The sequence below is a fragment of the Otolemur garnettii genome, unplaced genomic scaffold (assembly GCF_000181295.1).
Source record: "Otolemur garnettii isolate 467f Iridium unplaced genomic scaffold, OtoGar3 scaffold00021, whole genome shotgun sequence".
NCBI classification, from domain to species: Eukaryota; Metazoa; Chordata; class Mammalia; order Primates; family Galagidae; genus Otolemur; species Otolemur garnettii.
Genome location: NW_003852416.1, coordinates 7,575,951 through 7,589,796, shown reverse-complemented (window position 1 = coordinate 7,589,796; position 13,846 = coordinate 7,575,951). Strand labels below are relative to the sequence as shown.

Sequence of the window (13,846 nt, the reverse complement as noted above, 5' to 3'; positions counted from 1 at the left end):
GAATCTTTTCCCCACTCAATGTTTTTAATTGGCTTGTCAAAGATCAGGTACTGGTAAGTAGTTGGATTCATCTGTTGGCTCTTTATTCTGTTCCATACATCTACCTCTCTATTTTTGTGCCAGTACCATGCTGTTTTAATCACATTGATTTATAGTATAGTCTGAGGTCTGGTAGCGTAATTCCTCCTGCTTTGTTTTTATTCCTGAGTAATGTCTTGGCTATTCAAGGTTTTTTCTGATTCCATATAAAACAAAGTATTTATTCAAGATGTTTAAAGTATGACAGTGGAGCTTTAATAAGGATTACATTAAAATTGTATATTGCTTTCGGTAGTATGGACATTTTAACAATGTTGATTGTTCTGAGCCACGAGCATGGTATGTTTTTCCATTTGTTAACATCTTCAACTATTTCTTTTCTCAGCTCTTTATAGAGATCTTTCATGTCCTTTGTTAGGTAAACTCCCAAATAGTTCATATTCTTTGGCACTACTGTGAATGGAATAGAGTCCTTGACTGTTTTTTTCAGCTTGACTGTTGTTGGTATATATGAAGGCTATCAATTTATGAGTGTTGATTTTGTAGCCTGAGATGCTGCTATATTCCTTGATCACTTCTAAGAGTTTTGCGGTAGAATCCCCGGTGTTTTCCAGATATACAATCATATCATCTGCGAACAATGAAAGTTCGATCTCTTCTGACCCTATATGGATACCCTTGATTGCCTTTTCTTGTGTAATTGCAATGGCTAAGACTTCCATTACAATGTTAAAAAGCAGTGGAGACAATGGGCAACCTTGCCTGGTTCCTGATCTGAGTGGAAATGATTTCAGTTTAACTCCATTCAATACGATATTGGCTGTGGGTTTGCTGTAGATGGCCTCTATCAGTTTGAGAAATGTCCCTTCTATACCCATTTTCTTAAGTGTTCTGATCATGAAACGATGCTGGATAGTATCAAAAGCCTTTTCTGCATCAATTGAGAGAATCAGATGGTGTTTGTTTTTTAATTTGTTTATGCGAAGAATTCTATTTATAATATAATTGAACCAGCCTCGAGACCCTAGGATAAAACCCACTTGGTCATGTTGTGTAATTTGTTTGATGTGTTCCTAGATTCTGTTTGTTAGGATCTTGTTGAATATTTTTGCATCAATATTCATTAGTGATATTGATCTATAATTTTCTTTTCTTGTTGGGTCTTTTCCTGGTTTGGGGATCAAGATGTTTGCTTCATAGAATGTGTTGGATAGTATTCCTTCTTTTTCTATATCTTGAACAAGGTTGAGTAATATAGGTACTAGTTCCTCTTTAAAGGTTTGGTAGAATTCTGATGTAAAGCCATCTGGTCCCAGGCTTTTCTTTTTTAGAGAGATTTTGTATAGTTGATGCTATTTCAGAACTTGATGTGGGCCTGTTCAACATTCCACTTCATTCTGGCTAAGTCTTGGAAGGTGGCGTGTTTCCAAGTATTGGTCAGTTTCCTTCAGATTTTTGTATTTCTAAGAATGAAGTTTCTTGTAATTGTTAAGGATTTTTTGAATTTCTGAGTAGTCTGTTCTTATTTCGTCTTTACCATTTCTGATTAATGAAATTAGAGATTTTACTCTCTTTTTCCTGTTTAGGTTAGCCAAAAGTTTATCTTTTTTTGCAGTTTTTGGCTGGGGCTGAATTTGAACCAGCCACCTCCAGCATATTGGGCCGGCGCCATACTCTTTTGAGCCACAGGCACTACCCCCAAAGGTTTATCTATTTTATTAACCTTTTCAGAAAACCAGCTTTTAGATTTATTGATCTGTTGTATAATCCTTTTGTTTTCAATTTCATTTAATTCTGCTCTAAATTTGGTTATTTCTTTTCTTCTGCTGGGTTTGGGATTGGAATGTTCTTCCTTTTCCAGTTGCTTAAGATGTCCCATTAAGTTGTTAACTTCCACGCTTTCTGTTCTCCTGAGGAAGGCTTGTAGTGCTATAAATTTTTCTCTTAGGACTGCCTCCACAGTATCCCAGAGTTTCTGATAATTTGTGTCTTCATTATCATTTTGTTCCAAAAATTTGGTAATTTCCTTCTTAATCTTGTCTGTGACCCAGCTATCATTCAGCATAAGGTTATTTAGCTTCCATAATTTGTATGAGTGTGCAGATTCCTGTTATTGAGTTCAACTTTTATTCCATGATGGTCCGAGAAGATGCAAGGAATAATTTCTATTCTTTTAAATTTGCTGAAGTTAGACTTGTGACCTAAGATGTGATCAATTTTGGAGTATGTTCTGTGGGCTGAGAGAACAATGTGTATTCAGTTTTGTTAGGATGATATGTTCTATAGATGTCTGTTAAATCCAAATGTTGAGTGGTTAAGTTTAAGTCTAAAATTTCTTTGCTTAACTTCTTATTGGAGGATCTATCCAACACTTGCCAAAGGAGTGTTAAAATCTCTGACTATTGTGGAACTGGAGGAAATCAAGTTGCTCATGTCTGTTAGAGTGTCTTTTATAAATTGAGGCACATTCTGGATGGGTGCAGAAATGTTAATATTTGAAATCTTATCATGTTGAGTATTGCCCTTAAGAAATATGAAGTGACCATCCTTATCTTTCCTTACTTTTGTTGGTTTAAAATCTGTTGTATCTGTGAATAAAATTGCAACACCTGCTTTTTTCTGTTTTCCATGAAATATTTCTGTATTCCTGAAATATAGATGACCATCCGTTCACCCTGAGTCTATATTTATCTTTTAAGGTAAGATGAGATTCTTGTATGCAACAGATATCTGACCTTAGTTTTTTTTGTATCCAGTCTGCCAACCTGTGCCTCTTTAGAGGACAATTTAAGCCATTCACAATAATTAAGAATATTGATAAGCCTGGTAAAATTTTGAGTATCGAGTTTTTTGAAAGTCCAGTGGATATTTTTAATCCTTTTGCCACTGTGGAAGTTGGAATTTGATCAATAGTTTATGAGTGAGTTTACATTTGTGGTGGAGGATTGCCCTGATCATTGTGGAGGTTAGGTGGAAGAATATCCAAGAGAGCTGGTTTAGTTATGGCAAATTTCTTCAGCATGTGAATGTCGTTAAAGTATTTAATTTCTCCATCATAGATGAAACTCAGTTTAGCTGGATACAGGATCCTGAGTTGAAAGTTACTTTGATTTAGATTAAAAGTCAATGACCATGCTCTTCTAACTTGAAAGGTTTCAGCAGAGAGATCTGCAGTCATTCTAATATTCTTCCCCTTGTAGGTTATGGTTTTCTTACATCTGGTTGCTTTAGGAATTTTCTCCTTCATATTAACTTTAATGAAGTTAATTATGATACACCTGGGGGATGTGTTATTTGGGTTGAGTCATGCTGGGGTTCTGAAACTGTCTGCTATCTGAATTTCAGAATCTCTTGGCATGTCTGGAAAGTTCTCTTTCATAATTTCATGAAGAAGAGCCTCTGTGCCTTGCAAAGCAACTTCATTACCTTCAGGGATTCCTATAAGGCTAATATTAGTTTTCTTCAAATTATCCCAGCGCTCTCTGAGAGAATGATCCATTTTTTTTCCCTCCATTTCTCTTCCTCTTTGAGAGTTTGGGAGCATTCAAAAGCTCTGTCTTCAGTGGTAGAAGTCCTTTCTTCTGCTTGCTCCATTCTGCTACTGAGAGATTCTACTGTTTTTCTCAGATCTTTGAGGGCTGAAAATGCTTGTCTCAGTGTGTCAAAATCTTTGGTGATTTTTGTCTTTGAATTCATTGACTTCTTAAGACAACTTTTGAAATGCTCCTTGAATGTCTAATTCCAACTTTATCTCCATTCTATTAATCTTATTTGCAATCCAAATTCTGAATTCAATTTCTGACATCTTAGCCATTTGTTTATGAATGGGATATTCAGTTTGTGTCCACCATATTGTTTCTTGGGGGAATTGATTTACTCTGGTTATTCATGTAACCGAAGTATTTCTGCTGATTCCATACCACAATTGTTTTACACCATTTGGCTAGGTGAGCAGACAAGGTGAAGTTGGGTTGAGGGGGCTCCTGGAGTAGTGATTAGCCAGCCCTTTGCCCAAAAACTGGGACTGGTGTCTGTACCTTTTCCCCTAGAGTTTTGCCAGGGACCGTACAGTGCTATGGCCTTAGACACTGGGAACTTACTTGGTGTGGTGGGTCTAAGTGTCTCTGTCTTGTTTTTAGCTGCTCTCTGTCCTACCCTAGTTACTCTGGGTAGAAGTCTTAGATGTGGAGAAATACCAACAATTAAGTCACCCCACGCCCAACGGGCAGCACCTGGAAAAGGAAAATCAAACCTTCCCAAAACCACACGCTCATGGTACCACTTTGGGTAGTCCTTGGGTGATTGGTCCAGTCCGAGAGATGCAAATCAATTGTCCCAGTCAGCACCCAGTTTTAAGTGGGAGAGTTCAAAAGGTCTCTGGGAACTAGATAGCAGGAGTCTGCTGGCAGCTTGAGTATGACTCGTTCTGATGCTCCACGGAGTCAGAAGGACCCCCAGAAAATGAATTAGTCTGGGAAGGTTGATGCCTCCTTCCCCACATTGCACCTCTGTCACACACAGTCACTGGTAACCCCACAAAGCTGTGACCCAGTTCCCTCTAATGAGCAGATGCTCCAGGGTTTGTGCCTGTCTGAGTCACAGGGAGATCTGTGTGTCCTCAGCCAGGCCTCCACACTCTGCCACCATCCAGAAGGGGGAGCTGAGGCCTGAGAACCTCAGGTAGTTAATGGAAGTTGGAAGGTTCACTCAGTTCCAGCCCTGCCCCTGATTGATGTTGCTGACACTTACATTTTCGTAGAATTTTTTATTCTGTCCTGGCTATATTCCCTTGCAGACCAGCGTTGTTTGAGTTCACAGAAACTGCAACTCATCCCCGGTCTGTGCCGCTGCCTGGATCTGGTGTGTCTGTCTGCAGTGCAGTCTGGGTTGGGGTGATGCAGTTAGAACTCACACTCAGCTCTGAGTTCTAGCCTCTGCTCACCTGCCTTTGTCTCAGCTATTATCCCCTGAGGGCCCAGTGCTTCTTAAGCTCACTAAAGCAGTCCTTCTGGCTTGCCCCACCCTGGGAGTATGCCATCTCTGCGTGCATCTGCTATTCTCCATCCCTGCCATTCCTCGCCCAGGCAGGTACCGCCTCAGGCTTACACTTTGCTCACAGGACCTGAATTGCCATCCTAGATCCTTTCTGCTATTGTCTGCCATGGGAGAAGATGCCCAGCTTTCTCTGGTTGCCCAGATAGACAGGGAATGTCCCTCCAAAATAACCCCAGGGGTGTGAGCCCTATTGTTACTGCTGCTGCCGCTCTGTGCTGGGGGGAACCGCCTCTCCCTTTCCATACGGTTCCTTCAGTTCACCATTTTCTCCTTACCGCCATGCTGCAGAATCAGCACAGACCTGCAATAGCCCACGCCCTGTCTACACCTCTCGAGAAAATGCCCAAGAATCTGGACTCCATGGGGGACAGGCTTCCAGACCTCAGGGTGAGAGTGGAGGGGAGTGCTGGGAGTTGGGAATTACAGGTAGAGAATATATACAGTTTTATACAGTTTTATGCCTGGCGAGAGAGTGCCATGGCACCCTAGTAGGGGAAGGAGGTCCGGTTTTTAGAGGGTCTCTCCCATGGAATAAACTGGAAGGATGTTTGAACTCTGCTTGCTTATTTTTAGAAAGTATACTATGAGCTGTTCTCATGGGGGAAGGGGACTCCCGTCTACTTGGTGATGGATTTTGTATCTTTTGTTTGTATCTTTGGGGTTGCAGCTTGCCTCAGCAGGGTTGATGTGCATTCTTCAACCTTCTCTCTTGGGTCAGCTCCGAATCATCAGCTTACTTGCCAAACTTCTGTCCTTTAACTCTCCTTCTGGATGGGAGCCTCTGTGGAAAGCTGGCTCTAGTCGGCCATCTTGCCTCCACCCTCACTTTCCATTTTATTTATGAGTTTTTGTTACCCGTTTTAAAGGCATTTTCTTTCTTCTTACTGCTTCTATAGTGAATCAAATCCCTTTCCTTTACATTCTGAAGCCCCCATGGTCTGTCTGCAAGCGGGGGCTCACCTTTCCGCTTCTCTGCTTTGCCAAATTGCTCTCCCTAAATGTTTTCTTGGGCACCTGATCTTGAAATTCTGTGTTTTCTGTCAGAGCTCTTTTTTCTTTCTAGAAAACCTTCTGGAATACTCTCTCCTTTGTGTTAAATGTCTCTCACTTCAAGTGAACTCTCTAGCACAGAACACTTACAAGCTCTCTGCACTTCCTTAGAATAATTACTAAATGAATGGCACCGATAATGTATAGTTACCCTTTCAGGAGCTTTTATGCAACTTTTTGTACAGGCTCACACACTGTTTTTTTGTGCTCTGGTAAAGCTCACACTCTACTGACAATAATGGTGTGTGGCTCGCTCCAGGACACAGGTGATAGTGCCATTGTTTTTGCCCAGGTATACTGGCAATAATGCCGTCCTGGTGAATCTGTGCCCAGTACATCGTTGGTGTTGGGATTGTTGAGGGTATTCACTAAATAATGGCTTATTTGCCAAATAATATTTTTTATAAAAGGAAAAGCATTTAGTGTACTAATAGTTGTTTTGACATGCACCTGAGATTTTTATAATCAAAACATTGTCTGACTTTAAAGGCAAAATCCATGTTCTGTGTTTTCTTAAACATTAAATGCTGTATATGTATTATATTTTCAGCTTTAGAGAAACTCAATGATTTGAACAAATCTCTAGCAGAGCATTGCCAGAAGAAGTTGCCTAGTGGTTTTAAGGCAGAAATAGGGCAACCGTGTTGTGCATTTTTTGCAGGTATGTTGCAGTTAGTGTAATCTCAACTTCTAGGTTTTTAACATTCAATCTTATTCTTAGTTTTTTCCATGTTTAAGCAATTTTTTTTCACAGTTAAGATTAAATGAATGTTTAAGATGTTGTGTGTTTTTCCTTCTCTCTTTGTAACAGGGAATCTACAAGTGATATTTTCTTACCTAAACTTTGTAAACCATCATTTGAATGCTTTTCTTCCCAGAATTTCTGATAATATTAAAATAAGTTAGCTAATTGAAGAGAGCTGTACACTGCAGGTTCATTTTTTTTTCTGTCACCTTACATACTGTCACAGTATCTTACTACATACTGTCACTGTGACAGATACTGTCACAGTATCTTAAAAATGTATTTGATAGACTTTCATCTTATTATAAGTTTTTCTACTACCTTTTTTATTTTACCAAGTAACAAGTAAAACAATTTAAGCCATTAGTTTATAATATTGACACATATGCTCAAGCTTAAGTGTCACCTTCGCATTTTATTTATTGAATAGGTTATGAAGGAAATCTGTATCAGATGTAGACGTGTGATTCTATAAATTTTAGAGATATTCTTAAATGGATTTTGAGGTCTCATTCTGCAGATTTTGGAATGAAAAACAAAGGCATAAGCTGGGGAAGGGAGTACTTATTATCTACTTTAGACAAAGGCTGTCCTTTTCAAGATAAATATTTCAAATCTTCATACAAGGGAAATTATTCCATTTCAAATCTTTGTGTTAAACCTAGGTGATGGTAATTGGTATCGTGCTTTAGTCAAGGAAATCTTACCAAATGGACATGTCAGAGTACATTTTGTGGATTATGGAAATGTCGAAGAAGTTACGACAGATGAACTCCAAGTGATACCATCAGAGTTTTTAAAACTTCCATTTCAAGGGATACAATGCTGGTTAGTAGGTATGGCATAGAATAAGAATTTTTCAACTATTTTCTAGTAGAATATATAATCTAAGTATTAATGGCTGCAATTTTGATATTTTAGGGAGTTGGAAGATTCTGCTTCGTAGTTTAGAACTTAGAAATTTATTTGTTTAGGATATTGGTGAAAATGCCCAGTGTTGGGGTCAGAGTAGGGAAGCAGCTAGCTTACTAATGATGGGGTGGAAACTGATAAAACCCTCCCAAGGGCATTTTTCAGGATTCCTTAATGGCCTCAAATATTCATACCTTCGGACTTAGTAATTTTACTTCTCATTTATCCTGAAGAAATCTTGGAATTACATAGGAGTTCAACTATATGATAATAGTAAAAAGTAGCCAGTAATTGAGGATTGATTAAATTATGATCTGTATAATGGATAATGATAGCACCTTTTTCTTAGGGTTATTGTGAGGATTAAAGAGTGTTTAGGACAAGGTCTGCCCGTCAGAAAGTTCTATAGTATGGTATGTGTTAGCTGTTCCTAACATGAAGTCAGACAGTTGGGTTCACAGACTCTTAGAAAAAGTGCTGTTGTATCTCATTCCTGAATATCACTGTGGTCATCTTCAAAGTACTACCTTGGGCTGCCTGGTGACCGTGGTGATGTTCAGCAATGAAGTATGTAGCATTTTTTTCTAGGACGAGTTCACAGACTTTTTGTCTGGACTTGTACAACAACACCTCTCCTGGCCATTCCAGGAAGAGTTCCAAAATTGCTTTGAAGGATAGACTAGGTCCTGGCATCAGTGCATAGCTTCCGGAGGGGGGTACCTCAAAGATGACTATGGGGTGTTCAACATTGAGGTTATAGCACTTTTTCTGGGATGAGTTCTCAAACTTAATTGTCTGACCTTGTATATGGTCATTAGGATGATGTTAAGTATGTGTTATTGATGTGAAGGAATGTTCATGATTTAAGTGGAGAAAAGTTATAAAAGAGATGCAGGGACACCATTGTGACAAAAACAGATGTGCCTGGCACATCATTTGCCTTCTGTGCTTCAGTTTCCTCAAAGTTGTTAACAAAAGAGACAGGCCAGGCACCGTGGCTCCAGGCTCCATCTGTAATCCCACCATTTGGGGAGGCTAAGGTGGGTAGATCCCTTGAGGCCAGGAGTTTCCAGTCTAGCCTGGGCAACACAGCAAGATCCTGTCTCTACTGAACATTAAAAAGCATGCCTATAGTCCCAGCTACTTGGGAGACTGAGGCAGGAGGATCAAGGGAGCCCAGGAATTTGGGGTTATAATGAGCTATGATCCTACCACTCCACTCCAGCCTAGGAGAGACCAAGACCCTATCTCTTAAAAAATAAAGAGATAAAAACATAAAGCCCTTAATAGTACTTGGCATTATACCTATAATAACTATTATTATAAACAGTTATGTAAGAATATAAGTGTGCATGTGTGTTTTTTGTGTATGTATGCACACAAAAATTGTGGAAGGTTGGATTCCAAAAATGATAAAAGTAGTTAACTGGGAAGCATAGATGCTTGTATTTTCTTTTGCTAATATTTTCTTTCCACTTATTTTATAGTCAGTATGTTTTAGTTTTTTGTTCTTAATTACCATGTCCATGTCAGTGCTTCTTAAAATACATCTTCCAAACCAGCAGGAAGATGTATCACAGACCTGCTAAATCAGAAACTTTGTTTTAACAAGCCCTCTGGATGATTCAGATGCACTCCCGTTTTGCGTATATCACTGATAAGAAAACAGGGTGTAAGCCAAAATTATCAAAGAAAAAATTTTTGCTTAAGTAATTTAAATTGCCGTTTTGAAGTTCTAACTAGAAAACCATCCACAAAAGTGAAAGTGTAACAGCTGACGTTTTTTACCAGCATAATTGTTAAGTCGTGATTGTGTGTAGGTAGCAGTACGTGGTCATTGAGTCTGAAGTAATACTCCTCTTTTTGCCTATTGGAGAAATGGCAGGTTTAAAGATGTTAGTGGGGAGAGTAAGGAGAGCCCCTGAGCCTTCTAAAACCTGGCGTATTAGCAGACACGTTACCTGTAACTCAGACATGAATGATGCAGATTTTTGAAAAAAGATACTGAAAATTGCTGACCTAAGTGGTTAACCTGAGTGGGCCCCAGTCCTGGAAACTCTTGAAGCAAGAATGGAGCATGTGCAAAGAATTCTTCTTAATGCTGTTCTTATTTCCAGATATACAGCCTGGAAACAAACACTGGTCTAAAGAAGCCACAGCAAGATTTCAGATGTGTGTTGCAGGAATAAAATTGCAAGCCAGAGTGGTCGAAGTCACAGAAAATGGGGTGGGGATTGAACTCACTGATCTTTCCACTTCTTATCCCAGAATAATTAGTGATGTTCTGATTGATGAACATCTGGTCTTAAAAGCTTGTTCCCCACACAAAGATCTGCCAAATAACAGACCAGTTAATATGCATGATCTTCAAATTGAGCTACTAGGACTTCAAGGTAAGGTAACAGTTTAAAACTATTTATTTAAATTTATGTTAATAGGCTTGGCACCTGTGGCTCAAACAGCTAAGGCACCAGCCACATACACCTGAGCTGGTGGGTTCGAATCCAGCCCAGGCCCGCCAAACCACAATGACGGCTGCAGCCAAAAAATAGCCAGGCATTGTGGTGGGTGCCTGTGGTCCCAACTACTTGGGAGGCAGAGGCAGGAGAATCACTTGAGCCCAGGAGTTGGAGGTTGCTGTGAGCTATGATGCCATAGCATTCTATCCAGGGTGACAGCTTGAGGCTCTGTCTCAAAAAAAAAACTTATGTCATTATTTTTTTATAGGCAGTGAAAATTTTTTCATTCAATCCTAAATGACATATTCCTGTAAGATGTGCTTTGTGGATGTAGATTAATAATAGTATATGAATAGCAGTAATATTAATTGAATATTCATCTGTTATTAAAATGGTTGCTGAATATCATAGTTGTTTTTAATTGTAGCTGTCAGGTAAACATGCATTATACAGCTGGTTCCCCTTAAAGTTTGAGTAAATTTTAAGAATTACATTAAATATACTGTAGAAATGGAAATTGCTCCAGAAATACACTGCAAGAGTGTAATAGTTTGGTGATTCTCATTATAAACTGAACTTTTTTTTAATGAATCCTAAAATCCCTCCAATTATATAGATTGGTCTATGAAAATATAGGTTTTCATTTTAGGAATCTGGGAATGTTAATTATCAGTTGATGAAAAAACTTACAGAATAAATACACTTGGGAAAGAATAGTACATGCTATCTATTTCATTCAAGACCTATTTTGTATATTTCAGACATCCGTTCAGCTGAGCAGTGGAAGACTATAGAATTGCCAGTTAATAAAACTGTACAAGCAAACATACTGGAAATCATGAGCCCAAACTTGTTTTATGCTCTACCAAATGAGATGCCAGGTAAGAAGCCAAAATCTGAGACATATTTATACTCCTCCTTTAAAACTATATAATGAAAGTGCCTATCTTGAACTCCTTAGTGAGGGGGAGGAGGTGATTTTTGTTCACTGTTTCAAGAAAGAATTGATCATAATACTTAAGGCAAGTTCAGTTATAAAAATGCAGACAGGAACGTGAAGGAATGGCCCACCACACCTGCTCAGTAGCCTGAGCTTGATAACCTATACCTTTTTATAGCAATATCCTCAATTGCTGTATAATTTCTTATTTTAAAACATCTACATTGTATTTACTATTTTAGATATATTAAAAGACTTTGTAACCAGTTCCTTAGAGACTGAGAGAAATGTTGCACACTGAAACTAGTCATGAAGGAGAGTAGCATGTTGATTTTTAATTTTTCTTTTTTGTTTCCTGGAAGTTTACAATTAGGGAATCTCTTAAATGTACAGAGTTGATCCCTATAGTGTCCAAAGGTGAGTCAGTGCAAGTTGGGTCTGTTAAAAATTATTTGCAGATACAGGCAGTCCCTGCGTTACAAGCAAGGTAGGTTCTGTAGGTTTGTTCTTAAGTAGAATTTGTGCATAAGTTGGTATAGGTACATTTGCCTGTTACCTGTAATGACCTCTGTGAGATGTTTGTGACTCGGGAACTCAGCTGTAATAGTCTCCATTCATAAATGAGCGAGCGGTGTCTGTAAAGTCAGATTTTTGTACCTCGGGGTCTACTTGTACTAATTTAAGAATGAAAAAAGGAATCTTTGTTTTAAACTTTCAAGCTTAGAATTGTGATAATCCCAGTAACTTCTCTTAAATTTACCTCCCATATTATAAAAATTAATCTTTATAGTAAAAATCAGAGGAGTAGGGTTATATGATCCTGACAACACAGGATGTGATGAATTGGAAGTACTGAGGACAGTTTTGTTGTATTCAGTATAATACTTACGGTAAAGCATACCAAACACTTTGAAAATACAGCTTAGTAAGTTTTAAGTGACTGTGTTAGTATGCCCACCCTCAGCCAGGCATAGTGGCACATTCCTGTAATCCTAGCTGCTCAGGGGGCTAAGGCAGGGGGGGATTCCTTGTGCCCAGGAGTTTCGGGGTACAATAAACTATGATTGTGCCCCTGCACTCTAGCCTATGCAATAGAGCAAGACCCCATCTCCAAACAAAAATTATCCTGATCAATAAACTGGCCCACTGAAGGCATCCTTCATGCCCCCTCCAGTATCAGTTGTATCTCTTCAGAAAAATTCCATACATATCAAGAATAGTGGGTATATTTTTAACATTGTGTATTTTACACACAAGAGGTTTTTGATTTAGACTTGACATTCTTTTATATATTATGTTAATAAGTAGCATTGGAAATTCTCTTCACAAAATTTTGCTTTTGTATATTTTAGAAAATCAGGAAAACCTGTGTTTATTGACAGCTGAATTGTTAGAACATTGTAACACTCAGAAAAGTCAACCATCCTATAGACCAAGAATTGGAGATGCATGCTGTGCCCAGTACACAAGTAAGGTTATTTTAAGTAAAATGTTAAAAGGAAAATATTTAGTCTGTGATTTTACGTGAGATTATGTAGATTTTATTTTAGATGCATATTTCATTGGATAGAGAAATGAAATGCAAGGGTTGTGGGTTTCATTCATATGCTGCAGTCATTTGCCTTTTCTATCCTGTATAGATTATTTTTAGACACGGGTATAGGTAGAGTTATACAAATCTGTCAGTACTTAGAGATAACCAGCTCCAGTGGCTGGGTTCACAGTGGGACAGGGATGCTTCCAGTCAGTATCTGGGACTGAGGTCTGAGAGTCAGCCCACTGGATCTTGGGCCTGCTTCACAAAGGAGTTCTCCTTAATCTTGGACTCCAAGGGTTTTGAAACCTTCTGCCTGGAGCCCAAAGCTCCCACAAAGGGACTCCTGAATGTGAACAGGTACCAAAATATTTCTGTCAAGGAGTCACAAGCTGGGAACCTCCTGTTTTACCATCTTGCTGATGTCATGCCCGAGTTTTACTTTTCTTTTATATGATGACTCTAACTGCATTTTCTCTCTCTTTCTTCCTAATAGAAATAAATCATAATTTTTGGTTAGGTAAATATTCTGTATTACTTTATTAGGACTGAATAGACACTGTCTGCAGCTGAGCCAGGTAGTGTACTGTGATTACATTTCTCTTTGCCACTTCTCTTGTTAGTGTTCCTTGTACTTTCATCAGTTATCTTCTCTAAGTTAGTGTAAATTCCCTCTAAGAACCCTTCTGTGTACTTATCAACTTTCACCATATTAGAGGTAGCTTTATTCAGCAAACTGCTTCTGCCCAGACTGCTTGTCCCCCAGACCCGCCCTGTCATCCTGGGATGTTTCTCTTCATCATCCTGCTGAGGGTTGCGTCAGTGCTGCTCCTGTTCTCTGAATTTCTCCCTCCTTTGTCTCACTCTGTTTTCTGGATCCCTGACTTCCTTTTTGATTTACCTGAGTACTGAGTGGATCACAACCTCCAGATGCTGAGAACAGGTGCATGTATCTGCCATATTAAAAAAGTCCTTATTCTACGCTAATAGTTAATTGGTAGTTTGCTTGGATATAGACTTTTTTTTTTTTTTTTTTTTGAGACAGAGCCTTCAGCTGTCACCCTGGGTAGAGTGCTGTGACATCACAGCTCACAGCAATCTCCAACTCCTGG

The 13,846-nt window shown here is 38.8% G+C and overlaps 1 protein-coding gene across 1 annotated transcript in view; it reads left to right on the top strand.

Annotated features, from left to right (window-relative positions):
- Positions 1–13,846, top strand: part of TDRD1 (tudor domain containing 1) — a 54,978-nt gene that overhangs the window by 33,959 nt on the left and 7,173 nt on the right. Inside the window, exons 17-21 of the mRNA XM_003787149.2 lie at positions 6,695–6,805; positions 7,555–7,725; positions 9,919–10,194; positions 11,022–11,141; positions 12,553–12,669. Coding sequence (XP_003787197.2) covers positions 6,695–6,805; positions 7,555–7,725; positions 9,919–10,194; positions 11,022–11,141; positions 12,553–12,669 — 795 coding nt within the window. The remainder of the gene's footprint in view (positions 1–6,694; positions 6,806–7,554; positions 7,726–9,918; positions 10,195–11,021; positions 11,142–12,552; positions 12,670–13,846) is intronic.